Genomic DNA, 16,573 nt, shown 5'->3' with positions numbered 1-16,573 from the left:
AAGTGTTCAACGAATGCAATTATGACGTCATAAATTATGACATCAGAACGTCACAATATTATGACGTCTATGACACCATCAAAATACCACTCAAAACATCACTAATCACAAAACATCACGAAGCCACCTATGACATCATCAAAATATCATAATTATTTCCTATGGGGAGGAGTTGAAACGCGCCAAGTTTCAATTTTTTTCATGGAGCAGTTTCGGAGGTAATTACAAAGTAAAATTACAAATTTCGGAGGCAATTACAAAGTTTTTCCTTTTTTCCAACATGGCTGCCACACCACATGACCTATGACATCATAATTATCATTAAAACATTCTACATGAGTAGTCGCACCGATGGTGAAAACTTTGTGTAAATCTGATAAGCGGATGCAGATAAAACTGAGAAAATTAGCATGGATGGACGTACGTCCAGACAACCCCAAAACATAATGCCACCAGTGACTGTCAGCAGAAGCATAAAACACAGGGGCAATACCCCAGGGCGCTCACCTGGTAGCAGCTGGATAAGATAACCAGGGAACCACTGGTAGGCATGGATGATCCACAAAATATGTAATGAGGAAGAAAGTAAATTCCTATGGATTTATTTTCTAATGGCGTGAAAAAACTTTGGTACATCACGGGTGATAAAGGTTGTCGTAAAGTTTCATCGAAATTGCGTGTGTGGTTTCGGAGAAAAAAGCAAATACATCTTTTGGGAGGAAACGCCCCCAGTAGACCCCCTGAGACCCTGATATATTTTAATGGTGTGAACAATCTTTTGTACATAACGGGAGATGAAGGTGGTGATTAAGTTTCATCGGAATTGTGTGTGTAGTTTCTGATAAGAAAGCAAATACCTCTTCTTGTGGGGCAACCCCCCCCCCACACCGATCACTTCATAAACACCGATTTTTCGAATGTCACGAACAAACTTTGGTACATCACGGGTGATGAAGGTTGCGGTCAAGTTTCATCAAAATTGTGTGTATAGTTTCAGAGAAGAAAGTAAATACATATTTTGGGGGACAACCCCCATAAGGTCACTTAATAGGGTGTTGGGCCACCACATGCGGCCAGTACGGCATGTATGCCCCGTGACATAGAGTCCACCAATATCTAGAATTATGCAGGAGGGATGCGGCATCATTCTTTCACGTAAAAGTCAATCATCAGACACCTGTTTGATGGAGGTGGAAAACGCAGTTTTCCTGATTGGGTTCAGATCTGGTGACTGAGAAGGCCATGACATATGGATAACATAATTGTCATCCTGGAAGACACCGCTCATGGCAAGAAAGAAATGCTGCAACATGGGGTGAAGATGATGACTCGGTACCATTAAATAGCAATTGGCATTGACATTGCAGGAAAGGTGTGTGTGTGTGTGTGTGTGTGTGTGTGTGTGTGTGTGTGTGTGTGTGTGTGTGTGTGTGTGTGTGTGTGTGTGTGTGTGTGTGTGTGTGTGTGTGTGTGTGTGTGTGCTGTTGGAAGCAAGCACTCAGGGTTGTAGAATTCCCTAGGTCGGCACCACACGAGAACCTGGTGAAGGACGATTCATCTGACCATACAACTTTTCTCCACTGCTTCGTGGTGCATTGCCTGTGCTCATTGCACTACTGGACTCGTAAACGTGCATTGCCAGGTGTGACGAGCAATTTGTGCACTGCAACCCGACGATCGTATCCTGCTCTGTGGAGTTTTTGGTGGAATGTTTTTGATGAAACTGGCTGCTCGCGCCCCAGGTTGAAATTTACAGTCAATTTATCTGCAGTTGCAAGCCTGCTTTGTCTTGCACTTCAATTTAATGCAAGGATATCGCAATGTTGCCCTTTGCCAATAATGTCTTTCCATCAGGGTTTCATGCTGACATCACCGTAGACACCGTTTCTCATGAAACATCAGTAAGTTGAGCTGTCTATCAGTGAAACTCCTGCCAAACACGTCCCAACAATCACCCCTCTTTCAATGTTATTGAGGACTATCTTCTTGCAGCCAAGCTCATCATAATTATAGGCAACCGGACCTGTGCAGCATTTTTAATACATGAACCTAAGCATGCTGGGATGTTATTTAGTTAATGGGTCACACCTGTGTGGAAGCCATTGCATTCAATATACTCAGAGTCCCTCATTTACCGAGGCGTTTCCATGTTTTTACCCACTACCTGCATGTACATATTAAAAATTTTCATGTCAATACCTTCAAATCCCGATGCATGAGGCCAGACGTGTGCAGAAAGTGAACAGTGCCGACAATCTGTTTGAATATGGCAAGGCACTCAGACCTTGGCCTGTCTGCGAGATTTGTGCGGCTGTTCAACCAGTCCTTTAGGTTCTCCTTTTGGCAAAGCTGCATCTGTATGTAGAGGTAGTGGCTGGGTTGCGTTCTGCTTGGGGATGGCACATCTGTCCTTTGATCCGCAGAATACGAGAGAGAGCTGAACAGGCGTTCAGGGGCCTGTGTGGACAGTACTGCATCGTTCTCGGCTGGCAGGCAGGAAGAACAGTTCGGGTTCGTGGAAGAATGATTCCTGCAATAAAAGACAGCCCTAAAACATCATTTAATGGATGCAGTTACACTCAATCAGGCTCACAGAGGAACTAGTATGGCAACTGGCATAACATATCATGCTATATATATATATATATATATATATATATATATATATATATATATATATATATATATATATATATATATATATATATATATATATATATATATATATATATATATATATAATCTGAATTGAAACAGGAAAATTGAGCTTTCTACAGACATATTTTGGGCAATACATTTTATGACAAAGTAAAGGATGGATAAATACTGCATATATATATATATATATATATATATATATATATATATATATATATATATATATATATATATATATACATATTTTTTTTTTTTTTTTGGAGGGAGATATATCCCTTGCATCTTCGACATTTATTCCACATCAACAACAAAACTACAGTTGGTCTCTCCTCAATAACAGACAATTTCAACTTTTTGTCCTTTGATCATTCGGCGGTCAAAGTGCGAGTGATGACGATTACGAATACTTTTGTGAAAAGTCAAGTACAATGAGCAGACTAATGTGAGATGTTGTAAACTTATGACCTGTTTTATAAAGATTCATCCCAATTGTCAAAGCAGGTGATAATTACATAATGCAGAAGAACATCAACACAACTTAGTTCATAATAAGCCATCCCTTTCCTTTCGTTTGCAGCATGAAATGCTGGTTTTACCATTAGCTGGGAGCACGGCTGGTATGCTGGTACAGTGCCCCCCATAGGTTAGAGCAGGAATTTGGAATTTGTTCATGGTGCTGGAAATAGCTAGCCTATCATGAATGACACTGTGGGATCATTAATATCCACAAACTAATGCTGGCAGACGTGGCATCAAACTTAACGTCCAACCGAGGGACAGTACAGACGCCGATGCCTCACTATGCCTGCAAAACATCAGGATAACAGATTATAGCTGGGGTGAGAAGCAAACCCAACCGTGACAGCCCAGAGATGAATGTGCTTACCTCGAGGGCTCGGCCATCTGGGCAGTCCACTTAGTGTGACGTAAAAAAACATGGAAATGAGATACAAAGTATATAATATAACCTTACACAGAATTTTAACCAATCTTCACTGCATGACAAGTGTGGTGACCTGCACACGTTTATGCTGACACTGCATAAGGAGGACAGCACCAAAGCATTCGGTTTCAAACTGGTTCCCCAAATTTCAAACTTACCGTACACTTCCTTTCGTTGCATTCCTTTGCTGAGTAAAGTGTTCACCAGTGACACTTGCTTCCGTCGCATTGAGAGGTCTCGAGTCTTCAAAGACAATCTCGAGGGAGTCCGAATCGCTCCTATTCACAACCGAAGAATCGAGAATGTTGAAGTTTGACGAGTCGTCCTTTAAACTATGGTGGGTGCCCATTTTGTCCATGAGCATGCTGTCTCCATTTGATGCAGAGGGATGTTTGGTGTGGCACGGTGGGCAAACAGGTTGATGCAATGATAGATCGCTCTCTGTAGCTGGAAATGGTGAGCTGTACACAACAGCAATCTTGTCGTCAGGCAAAACGATTGAGCGAGAACTCTGTCCCTGCGTCGTCTGCTGAACTGGCATGGGTTGTTTCTCCACGACAGGGTTCCCACTACTCCAAATGGCAACAGAGCTACAGGAACAGAGACAAATTGTTAAGCTGGCTTAAATAACAATGTAAGTGGTACCAGTACTTCCCTATGAAAAGAAATAGCTGTCAAATCCAGCAAAAAATGGCTGCACGAGTAAACATATGGCAAAATAAATGACTGCACAGCCTAACAAATGAAATCCAACCTCTAAATAAAAACATTTCCATCTTTTGTTTGGTTCCACATATCCAATGAGGTTTGCTTTTTTCATTCTTTCAAGGAGATTGAGACTCATGGGAAAGCTGAATGACAGAGGGGGTGATATCGACACGACTATAGAGCAGAGGCGGTTGGCATACAAGGGTGGATGAATAAATGTGGAAGGACTGAACGAATACATACATAGCCTAAAAAGTAGGGACATACAGACAGGACAAGGAAACAGAGTGGGTTAAATCGATGAGGAACGTGTATATAAGCAGAGAGGGAAAAGCTGGAAAACAGTGCAAATGTGGAAGAACATGAGTGGACAGAAAAATAAAGTCAGTGAGAAAGTAAAAGAATGGGACCGGGAATAAAGGAAAAATGAAACGGTGAAGGCTTGCCATTTTCGAGGAGCGGAGAGAACAAGGTTTGACTGAATTCAAGAAGCGATTCTACAGTTGAAAGAAGAACAAAAAAAAAAAGAGAGTGGAGGTGAGCAGTTGGCTGGGATTTGGGAAGGGTACAAGGAATGGGTTACTTGCTGAGTGAGTGTCACCTGATCGGGCTCTGGCAGGACAAATTGCTGAATGGGCAGATGGAGCGAGACCTGACATGAGATGATAGGAAACAGCTAGGCCACCAACTTATCTGCGATTGCACCTCGGCCTCCTGTTGAGGAAATCCAATTAGCCTCAGGGACTTGGATTCCACTATTTCTGAGGGCATAAGGTGAGATCTGGCAGCACGAACTAACAGAGGACATCCATTCTCCATGACACTGTGGATGAAAGCTTTGTACATTAAGGAGCTCAGAGCGACTGAAAAATGACAGGTCTGCAGATGATTCCGAGGCGGCTCCCTGCCCTGGAAGCCAAATTGGATATGTGAATGGCCCAAGAAAGGTCATGACAGAAAGGTTGTCTCAGAAGTTCCAAAGACAGCTTTGCCAGAAGTTGATTGACTAACTTCCAGTTTACTTCTGCAAACAGGCTTAATGTCAAGACAGAGTTTGAGTGTAGCACTTAGAAGTATTTAAAAGATATATTCCAGGTGATTGATCAACTTCTTATTTTCTTGAAATAGCAGGATAAAGATGATGCTGCAGCCTGCCAAAAGTGGTGTGAGAGGCATTCCAGCGAAGAATGGAATCATCTGCAAAGTGCTCTAAAAGGTTTTACAAAGAGAGTTAGAAATCATTAATGCTAACCAGATAAGGCCAGTCTTGTGGGACACCGATCACAAAATAAAGGGCAAGAAAAATAACGCCACCCAGAACTACGCATTGCTTAAAAGTATGAATAATATCAACCAGGCAGTCAAAGTGGAGAATCACAGATTAATAATCAGGGTTATGTGTCAAACAGTGTGAAATACTCAAAACCACTTGGGGTGAAAAGGAGGACATACTGACCTGTTTCTCGAGGTTCAGTGTCCATCCATTGCTGAGTTAGCAGAAGGAGAATATCTAAGTTCGACTGGCCAGAACAGAACCAAAATTGGTGATATGATAGAGGGTTGAAGAAAGGACAGGCCTTGAGTTATAGTAAGAATATCTGTTCTCATATTTTGCTGATTATGGGAAGAAGACTTGATGGTCATGGTTTGGAGGGTCCATCACGGCACCGCTCTTTTGAAAAGAAACATTCTAAGCCACATTCCATGGTAAGGGCAGGAAATCGTCCAAGAAGGATCTACAAAAGAGCAATGAAAGAGAACCAGCGAGTTGAAATGCTTGTACCGTATTTTGAGGGTTAGGGTGTACTGATGTCATCAGGAGCAGTTGCTGATGACGAGTTAAAGTTTTGCAGATGCTGCCACCCTTGCAGGTGAGAAGCTCACTTGCTTCAGGTTGTCTGTAAGGGAAGGAACATATGTAATAGGAAGGATGGGTTGGGAGCAAAAGGTTTTTCAGGAAAAACACACTGTGTCCTTCCATGTGATTCCTTCCATGATGAAGAGACTGAGGAAGAGCATGTTCTTGAGACAGTTTTAAATGGCCCAAGATGTTCCTGAGACAGTTTTGCTTCCGACACTTTGAAGAAGGAGGAAGGAATTAAAGGGCTGATCTAAGATGAGCCTGGTGTTGTGTTTTGCACTTCTTAGGATACACACCTGTTGCGAGTCTTGTGGAGCATCTGCACATTGCCATTTATAGGACTGACCGGCCTTCCAGGCAGAGAAGGCAAGATGCTTTCTTGCTGTTGCCTCACCGCAAGTTGCTGTTTACCATTGGTGGAATGTTACTTCAGATTTTACCTTCCTATTAACGAGCAGAGCCGGAAGCATGAGTAGAGGAAGTAAAATGTTGAATGAGAAGGAATGGACCTTTCACAGGAAGTTCCAGGCACTGTCAATATCTGCAGCTCATGAGATTGAAGACCAGTGTTTACAAAAAGAAAGAAAGAGAGAGCAGATTTGAGACCAGGAGTGTCTGCCTTGTTTCACTGCCAACCCCCGGTGATGCTGCAGTGATTCAAGGAAGAGGCCCATTGAAATGGACCGTTTCATCAGCATACGATATGATGAGCCAAGAGGAACTGGTGAGATACAAGGTTTCTGCCACCACTACCTTTCTCGGGAGACAATTCAATGTATTTAAACTACCCTCTGAGTGAAAGACACTCACTCGCCTCACTACCATATTAGCTCTCCTCTTCTTTCCTCTCAGGCAATGATGGTTCCCTGGTCCTATCACTGTCTATTCTGCTGAAGAACTCTTCCGCACTTATTATGTCCATACCATTCATTATCTTAAACATCTTCATCATATACCCTCATAACCGCCTCCTTTCTCATGTCGAAACTAGGCCCGGAATCAATCTAGTAGCCCGACGCTGAGCTCTCTCGATGGTAGCTGTTTCCTTCTTCAAATGTTGTGACCAAAACTGGACACAATATTCAAGCCAACGCCTCACTAAATTCCTGTACGGTGTAAACACGACCTCTTTTGATTTAGAATTTATTCCATTACCTGTAAAATGTAAAGCTTTGTGTCATCTGCAAATTTGGAAAGTTGACTCTTAACACCACTGTCCAAATCATGAATAACAAGAATTGCGAGAATTTCATTGCAATATATGTCCCCTACCGACGTGATATTTTCTAAATCCAAAAAGGGCACAACTCTGTGAAAAACGGATGAAACTCGAACTTGTTCTGTAACTTATCATAATGAAGCCATGTACCAAGTTTCAGGTGAACATGTTAAAGGGTACAGGAAAAAGGTTGGAACTAGATGGCATTCATAGAATACCCCGCATAGTCTTGAGAAGGACTTGGTACGAGCAGGGGCCAGAGGGGGAGGGGGCGGCAGGTGGGGTAACTACCTCGGGACCCGGATCTAATCGGGCCCATAATTATTCCTTCAATTTTTTTGTTTCACATAATGATTATTTGTGGTGATAAAACACCGGGGGAAATTTTATTTGTGTCTCCCTCCAAGCCACTCAGGGTTATTCCCCCAGCATGACATTGCCAAGGACAGTGACACCTTCCCTCATCAAATAAATGACTGTGGGAACAATTTACATAATCGCAATCATGGTAATGATGTAATGACATAAATGAACACAGGAGTGTTGGCCACACCCCATCCAGATGAAGTGTGCTAAATGAATCTGCATGAAGGAATAAGTGAACACCCCGATTTCCCTTAGACATGGCACGTATGATCTGATGCTGAAAATACGGAAACCTCTGTGAATATTGTTTAAAAATACAAAATTTGAAGGAAGCCCGGATGAAGGGGGCCCTACACTTAGTATTACCCTTCTTCTTCTTCTTTCGGCTGCTCCCGTTAGGGGTCGCCACAGCGGATCATCCGTATGATCCGCATAGTGATTTGGCACATGTTTTACGCCGGATGCCCTTCCTGACGCAACCCTGGTCGCCTCTTACGACACAGGGATATGGTACACCTATTTTAACCGGGGTATACACCGGCCCAGTATACTGGTACTCATTTCGCCGACCTCGGAAGGATGACAGGCTGAGTCAACCCCCTGGTGTATTAATTCAGTGGCCCAACGGGGTTTGAACTCAGGACCTTTTGGATCCCAAGCCGCTGCCCTAACCACTGCGCCAACACCAGGCTGTACACTTAGTATTACCCTAAGTACTAAGTATTACCCTGGGGCCCATTCTGGCTCTCGGTGGCCCTGGGTACGAGCCAACTCTTCTGGCAGCAAATTTGTAATTGCATCCATCTACACTTCTGATGTAAACATGTACAAATGATAGTTTGAAAAGTTTTGATGGACACTCAATATGCACTTTATCAAATGGTCATGAAACATGTTGTACAATTTCAATTTGAACAGTCTGTTGAATAGTTTTCAATGTTCGCTCTTAACAAAATGCAGACATGTACTGTACGTACGCGACCGATTACTTAACCCTGCTTTTCACTTTGTGCACGCGGGCTAAAAATCACAGGTTGCACGGATGGACAGACGGGGAGCAAATGTATTGTCCCCTCCGGTGAAAGCGGTCGGGAATTAATAATGGTCCCAGGACCAATCCCTGAGGTACCCACTATTTACATCCTCCCAGGTAGACATCCTCCCGCTCACAGCCACTCCTTGCTTCCTATCATTAAGCCAGTTTCCAATCCAATTAGCTGCCTGACCAGCCATTCCACAAGCCCTCACCTTGGCTAATAACCTTCTATGTGGTACCTTATTAAATGCCTTCTTAAAGTTTTGATACAAAACATACATTGTCCTTCGCTCATCCACCCAATCAAAAACTGCTTCAGAGAACTCCAATAAATTTGTTAAACATGATCTCCCTTTCTTAAATCAACACTGACTGCCTTAAACATGGTCTCAATGAACAGTTAGGGGAAACGGCAGAGGGGGAGGTAGAAGCTTAAAAGGTGGGGTAGATATGTAAGTGGGGGGCAGGAGCATGAACAGGAGGGAAAAATAATGCATCTGTATATGGGTGCAGCAAGGCCATACCACAAGCACCAATTGGAAAACCAGGTGATAGAAGCAATATGTAGGTAAGTAAAATGAGTGAAACACACACACACACACACACACACACACACACACACACACACACACACACACACACACACACACACACACTTGGGAGAAGACAATAAACAGCATGGCATAAATGTGAAATAAGGAAGGAGGGAACAAACCACCATAAACATGGGTTATGGAAGCCTCAGGGGTAGGGGTGGGGCAGAAGGGGGTGGGAAGAGAGGGGTACGTGGAAAATGTCTGAAACATGCCACAAGTTAGAAAGAGTGGGGGAGGAGACGGAGGAAAATGTGGAAGCCTGTAAAGGGTGGGGATGGGAGGGCTGCAGTGAAATCTCAAAGATGGGGGCAGATGGTGAGATGGAAGACAAGCATCAACAAAACAGGGTGGAAGCACACAATGGTGACTATTAACTAGCGAATCACACAAACACACACACTTGAGTGGGTACAAAGAGGGATCCTCCTTCCACTGAAATTTTGAAACTCACGACCTGGTAATAATATTTCACTCCAGGATAGCTCAAATGGTAGCGTGTTGTTGAGTTTTTGGTCTGATGGCTGGAAGAGGGTTTAGTTAGGGTTGGGGTTCCACCCACTACAAAATAAAAATAAAAAACACTGAAGTTAACAAAAGAGAAAAAAACTGCAAAGAGTGGAAAATATAGAGGCAAATTCAGGGTCAGGTATGGGAGCATGCGCCAGAGCAGCGCGTCGCTGCGTCCACTTTCTGCCGGTACTCCAGGGGCCTCCGTCTGGCCATCCCCCAGGCAGATGCCTGGCCCATCCCCATCTCAATGAGATGCCGATCAACCTGCTGCAACCATGAAGCACGTGGTCGGCCCATTGGCTCCCTCCACTCATGAGACTCCCTCGCTGAGAGAATCTGGTGAGCAGGATCAGCGTCAGGAAAACGAGCCACATGTCCATACAGCCGCAGCTGACGCTCACGGACTATGCAGGTAACAAATCTCATTTGAGTCTCTCTCAGCAACCGCTCGTTGGACACAAAGTCCGACAAGTGATAGCCAAGGATTCTCCAAAGAGACCTGGTACCAAAGGAATTAAGTCTCCGTCTCAGATCCTTGGTCAGAGTCCTTTTTAGCCCAATTTACATCACAGGGGTTACGTTCCTGGAAAATGCCATGGCAGTTGAAAAAAAACAAAACAAAGGAGGGGGGGTGGGTATTGATTCCTGTACTTAGAGAAAATATAGAGGAAGGTGGGTGGCAGCCAGAAATAAACATCACAATTGAAACAAGTAGAGGTACATTCAAAGTACACCGCCCCCATGCCAAAATAAATAAATAATAAACCCTCCAGCGCGTGACATTGCCAAGGCGCCTTAGGCGCCCAGCCATGCAGCACATGGAGATGCAATTGGAAGGGAGCGGTGTACAATAATAGATTTATTAATTGATTAATTTCATAATTAAAATAAATATTAATCATAAAATAATTATTTTTTAAAATCAATTGGCCAAAAGCATACCTAAACCACCGCTGTTTCATCCGAATCTGTAACTTTTTGAAAATCAAGTGATTCTTAAAAAAATTGAATAAACAATCGATTAATTGATGAATTAATAAATCAAAAATACCCTTCAATCGCCAAATCACTTGCTCACTGGCGTGTCCAAGTATTAACTTCCGAGCTCAAAAGGTGCCCGAGATATTGCCCAGATGAGAAATAACATAAATAAGGAATTAATAAATCAAGTAATTGATTAATCAATAAATAAATAAATGTTTTTGCCAAAGCACATCTTCACTTTTGTCCTCAAATTTCAGCTTCTGAGCTCAAAGGATGGCCGAGATATCGCCCGGACAAACAAACAAGAAAAGAGTAAAAACTGAGTACTCCCTTCCGTCAGCATGTCATAACCTTTCTCTGCTTTTTGGCACAACTAACATTGTCCATCACTTTATGTTTGGACTTATTAAAAGTGGTACACAAGAAACACCACAAGGCTCATAACGAGAGATAATCATACATGCACAGGATGCAAATTCTCAGCGCAAAAACCACGATTGGCCAAAATGAAATCCCGCGATAACGAAATCAGAACACAACAGCTTGCCCGCGATTGGTCGAAACCCGCGATATTTGAGGGTTTACTGTATGCCTTCAAGCTGGTGTGGGTCAAATGTCCTCCTTCGGTGTCTGTTTCCTTGTACTATTAAAGTTATGATTTTTAACAGGTGTATACAAGAAAAGAATACATGCAAAGCTCTCAAACAGAAACCTCCAACACTCCACAGTACTTTAAAAAAACCGAATCAACTTTGTGGTGCAAATTGTTGTTTCTCTCTGTTTATATATAAAAAATTGCAATTTCAGGACATAGTGATCAGCTTGCAAGATAGTCATAAGTAGTCAACATTATACTTGCTGCCTTCATCACAAAAGAACGCACTGACCTGCAATCCCTGATCCAATGTCTGTCATGCTCCTCTTGCCAGCTCAGTGAAGGAGACTCCATCCAGGCATTGAAGTAGCGAACTACACCAGGATGTTCAAGCTTCGCTAAGGCTTTTACTTCTCGCAACACCTTCTCACGTGCGTGTGGCCTGTCAGGTCCCCACAATGATGCACAATTGATCAAATAATACTTTATTGCCTCCTGTACTAACTAACAAAGCCTGTCAAAGAGTGCATTTCACTTGTGTTACAATTTATATTTTTGTCCGTAATCTAAAGATTATGGAGGCGCTTGCACATGTGAGTACATCTCATGTAGGAAAAGGATATTAGTCAACAATGGATGAATCAACAGTGTAGGAGATTTGGACCTGGGATCCCAACATCATGAGCTTTTTGTTCAGAGGGGAATTTCAAACAGGCCATCAATTCACTCACCATCTTATTATGTACAAGAGGAGATAGATAGATAAATAAATAAATAAATTAATACCATTGGAATTAACTGATGAAAACCAAACCAAGGGAATTAACCCACCGTGCATTGAGCATCACAAGCTAAAAGGCAATTGCACCTGTTGGGCATGCGGATACGTTTGATGGCGTAATGGCAGTCATCCACTTTGTTCTTGGCTTCAAACACCACCCCAAAGCCACCACGGCCCAAACACTGCAGATGCTTGAAGTCCATTAGGTACCTGATGAACACAAGCATCACCCCAAAGTAATGGCATTTAATTGTTTGGCTGGAGAAATCATACCACATATAATTACACCATGCAGACAAAGTGAAAAATCGGGGTTAAGCAATTGGATAATTCCGTCTGTCCGTCTGTCTGACTGTCTTGTCAGTTTATGGTCGAGCAACAACTTCTTTGAATTGAATGCTATATTTTGAACACGAATCGGAACATGAATCAGAAGACAAACCCGCCGTTGAACAGTAGCCTACTTTGTCTGAATTCATCCCAACCGCACATGCGCAGAAAAGAGCGAGATAATATTATTACGAGGTGAAAATTTTTTTTTTGCTAAGTATGTTGGTCTGCGGCATTTGTCTGTCTGTCTGTCTGTCTGTCTAACACGATTTTTGGCCACAGTTTAAGCAATTGTTCTGAAATTTGGTGTGTGTGTGTGTGTGTGTGTGTGTGTGTGTGTGTGTGTGTGTGTGTGTGTGTGTGTGTGTGTGTGTGTGTGTGTGTGTGTGTGTGTGTGTGTGTGTGTGTGTGTGTGTGTGTGTGTGTGTGTAGGTGACTGGCCATGGACAGCAACGCTAAATTTTTGTGAATATTCGAATCCTGATCTAGATCTGAGAATTGAAGCGTTTCTTCACTATTGAGAGATTGGGCCAAAAACGATAAATAGCACAATGTCTCAAAAGGTTATGGATTGATTGTACACAGGTTGGATGTGTGAACAGGACTGATTGATTTGATTTTAGTGAAGATCCGAATCCGGATCCAGATACGAAAAATTTTTTCAAGTGATTCTTCACCATTGAGAGATGGACCAAAAAACTATGCAAAGCATGATATGAGGGCCAGTCAATAAGTAACCTTAAAATGGTGATATAAATTTGAGAATGTAATGTGTGTAGTTGAAGACGACATATGTTGTATGTATTTATATATATATTTATATATATATATATATATATATGTGAATGTAAGTGTCATGTTTTGCCTGATTTAGATCTGGCAACATTGCGCATATGATGTCAGTAGAGCAGTTCCAAGATGGCGGCTCCCTTAGAAGCATGCACGAGGGAGGAGCAACGTTCTGTCATCCGTTTCTTGGGAAGTGAGGGTGTGAATCCCAGTGAAATCCATTGCAGAATGAAAATGCAATATGGTGACGCATGTTTATCACTGCGGCAGGTGTATGACTGGGACAGGAAGTTTAAAAGTGGAGTGTCCAGTGTGGCAGACTCTGCTCGCTCGGGCCAGCCTCACAAAGCCGACACACTAGAAACGTTTGCAGGAGTTGAGCACGTGCTAAGGGAAAACCGTCGCATTACGCTGGATGAAGTTGTCTCCGAAATGAACATTAGCCATGGTTCAGAACATCATATCATTCACAATGTGCTGGGGTTCTGCAAAGTGTCTGCAAGGTGGGTGCCGAGACAACTCACACCCGAACTGAAAGAACGGCGAGTGGGCGCATGTGAAGAAATTTTGCAACGTTATGAAACAGAAGGCGACGCTTACTTACAGCGCGTAGTGACTGGGGATGAAAGCTGGGTCCATTACTTTCAGCCAGAAACGAAGAGAGCAAGCAAAGAGTGGCGCCATTCAACTTCACCGAAGCCCAAAAAATTCCGCACACAGCCGTCTGCTGGAAAAGTGATGCTGATGCTCTTTTGGGATAGCCGAGGCCCACTTGGAGAGCATTATATGCCCAGAGGGACCACAGTCACCAGTGCGTCATACTGTGACCTCTTTTATAAACATCGTGCCCCTTCTTGCCCCTTCGGATTACCACATCTTTGGGCCACTTAAAGAGGCGCTTCATGGAACCACTTTCCGATTCGACGAAGAGGTCTAAGAGGCAGTGCACAAATGCCAACACGAGCAGCCAAAAAATTTTTTTCCTGGAGGAATCCAGGCCTTAGTAAAGCACTGCAAAAATGCATCAAATATAATGGAGATCATGTTGAAAAATAAGACAGTTGTTACACACGTACATGCAATAAACAACTTGTGAAAAAATATTTTAAGGTTAGTTATTGACTGGCCCTTGTATCTCTAAAAGTTGTGGTCGACTTGTGACAAAATGAGGTGGAAGAGTTGGTTAGGTGACAAGAAGCTGCTGCTTCGATTTTCATCAAGGTCTGGATTCAGATCCGACCCATCAGTAGGATACAAAATTTAAACTGTTCAGCCTGGCAGAGGTATGCGTTCCACAGAGTGGCATTCTGTGTCACTCCAAGAGTGATTTTTCATTACTCTGTCAGCCTGCTTGGGAGTTAAACAAAATTGAAAATCATTCCAAACAAGAAACTTCCTGTTTTTAGGATGTTATAAAACAATGCCATGTCCAGGGAGTTAAGTTAATGTCCCACCTTTGACCCAGTTGGCGTGGATGGGGCGGTTAACACCGACCTGGACAGATGGCCAAACGGTTTTCTCCCTTGGAGGCTTACAGCCGAGATTCGACAATTATGGCAGGCGCAGGAAAGAAGCAGCTAGGTGCTTCACCAAGACGGAAGCACAAGGGTTAATACTCGAACACGCAATGAATACAGACGCAAGCAAATTTAATAAATAAGGGTTTAATGAACATAAATCAAAGCATGATGTAATAAAATGCGAGGTAAATTAAAGCTTAAAAGTTGAGACGTCTCTACACACAGTTACAAAAACAGACAGGGGGAAAGATAAAATAAAAGAAAATCCTTCCCTTTATTTGGCACTTCACTGGGTGTCCAGAGATGGTCTTTTCGGAGCTTGGCTATCGAACTGCATCGTCCTGCATGGGAAACCACGCCCAAAATGGCACCAAGCTGCTCTCTACACGGGAAACGTACATGAGGTAATTTGTGCGGCGGTATTCAACACCAGGGCTCACCAACCGTCATACAGCTTCTTGTCATGAACGAATATGCCGACCCCACTCCTCTCTAAACACCAGGTCTGCTCACAATGATGGCCCACCTTCCTCCTTGAACACACAACAGGATAATGCCGAGTTATGGCTGAGAGGCGTGCTCCTCTTCCTCTCCGTCTCTTAAACGTATAACTTTGTGACTCAGCTGAACAGTAATGGCTCGCATCTTGCTCCAGCGTACGGGCAAATTCACACAGCATGAACACGAGAATCACGGAGCCTTCTTCACCGTATAAAGCCAGCAAGACCCTCTTCTCAATCGCGTACCTCGCCCAACTTTATGCTCTCCGATAATGCCCTCCTCTCCAACATCACACCGACCAATCCCAAGCCTTGGGACATGGCCTGCCCATTGTTGTTGTTAAAGCATTGTTCCTTCTTATAGCTGGCTTTGTCAATGCAAAAATGTAGGAAAAGGTCACAGGGGGCAATCACAAACTGGGAGAAATTAGCCTTAATCCATACCCAATTAACACAGCACCACCCCCCCCCCCCCATGTGGTGACGCATAATCTTAAGCTAACAGTTTTCCCTACTTAAATTTACATCGATATGTCTCCTCCTCGTCCACAGACCATGCTACATAACACTACACAATCCGATCTTTACGATGAAGTTCTTCCATCTTCCTCACAAACATAACAATAACAAGGACATGTACACAACAGTTACGAATAATGAATGTAGCATGTTAGATAGGATGGTGAAATAGACACTGGGTAAAATGGCGGTAAAACACAGAATTAATTTATTTATACGCCTTTAAATGTTTATTTAAATTGAATTAAATACTTGAACACTGTGGAACACAAATCACCTTCATGATACTTCCAAGAACCTCCAATTTTGCAGTGCTTGGACATGTTATGTAGAGAATGGTTGTTGTTGTTGTTGGGTAGCACACAGTCAGTTCTGCTCGAACAGGCCCACAGCACGGAGATAGCTGGTCGATTTCCCAGGAGCGACCCAGAGATCTCTCACATATATTATGTTCTGTTCTTGTCTGAGTGAAGCCACGACTGCGCAATCTTCCATGACATCTTTTATTGTGTGTGGGGCAGCCTGGTAGAGGTTGCAGGTGTTGTCGAGTTTGTGTTTGTACTGTAAAAGCTATGGGTGGTGTCCACAATGGAGGCATGAAAGGTGACCCTGATCAGATCTGGGGAGTTGTTTCTCTGCATCATTCACAGGTGGGGGG

The 16,573-nt window shown here is 43.1% G+C and overlaps 1 protein-coding gene across 6 annotated transcripts in view; it reads right to left on the bottom strand.

The window, feature by feature from the left end:
- Nucleotides 1–16,573, bottom strand: part of EIF2AK3 (eukaryotic translation initiation factor 2 alpha kinase 3) — a 78,072-nt gene that overhangs the window by 9,932 nt on the left and 51,567 nt on the right. For all 6 annotated transcript variants that reach the window (XM_085848186.1, XM_085848185.1, XM_085848187.1 and 3 more), the window contains 4 exons: nucleotides 12,345–12,467; nucleotides 11,769–11,918; nucleotides 3,760–4,191; nucleotides 2,200–2,530 (listed from right to left, as the gene is read on the bottom strand). In XM_085848186.1, the coding sequence (XP_085704312.1) occupies nucleotides 2,200–2,530; nucleotides 3,760–4,191; nucleotides 11,769–11,918; nucleotides 12,345–12,467 (1,036 nt within the window). The remainder of the gene's footprint in view (nucleotides 1–2,199; nucleotides 2,531–3,759; nucleotides 4,192–11,768; nucleotides 11,919–12,344; nucleotides 12,468–16,573) is intronic.

The sequence above is a fragment of the Eptatretus burgeri genome, chromosome 12 (genome assembly GCF_056783735.1).
Source record: "Eptatretus burgeri isolate ZD-2024b chromosome 12, Ebu_testis_v1, whole genome shotgun sequence".
NCBI classification, from domain to species: domain Eukaryota; kingdom Metazoa; phylum Chordata; class Myxini; order Myxiniformes; family Myxinidae; genus Eptatretus; species Eptatretus burgeri.
The sequence above is the reverse complement of the archived record's forward strand: the minus strand, read 5'-3'. Positions and strand labels throughout refer to the sequence as shown.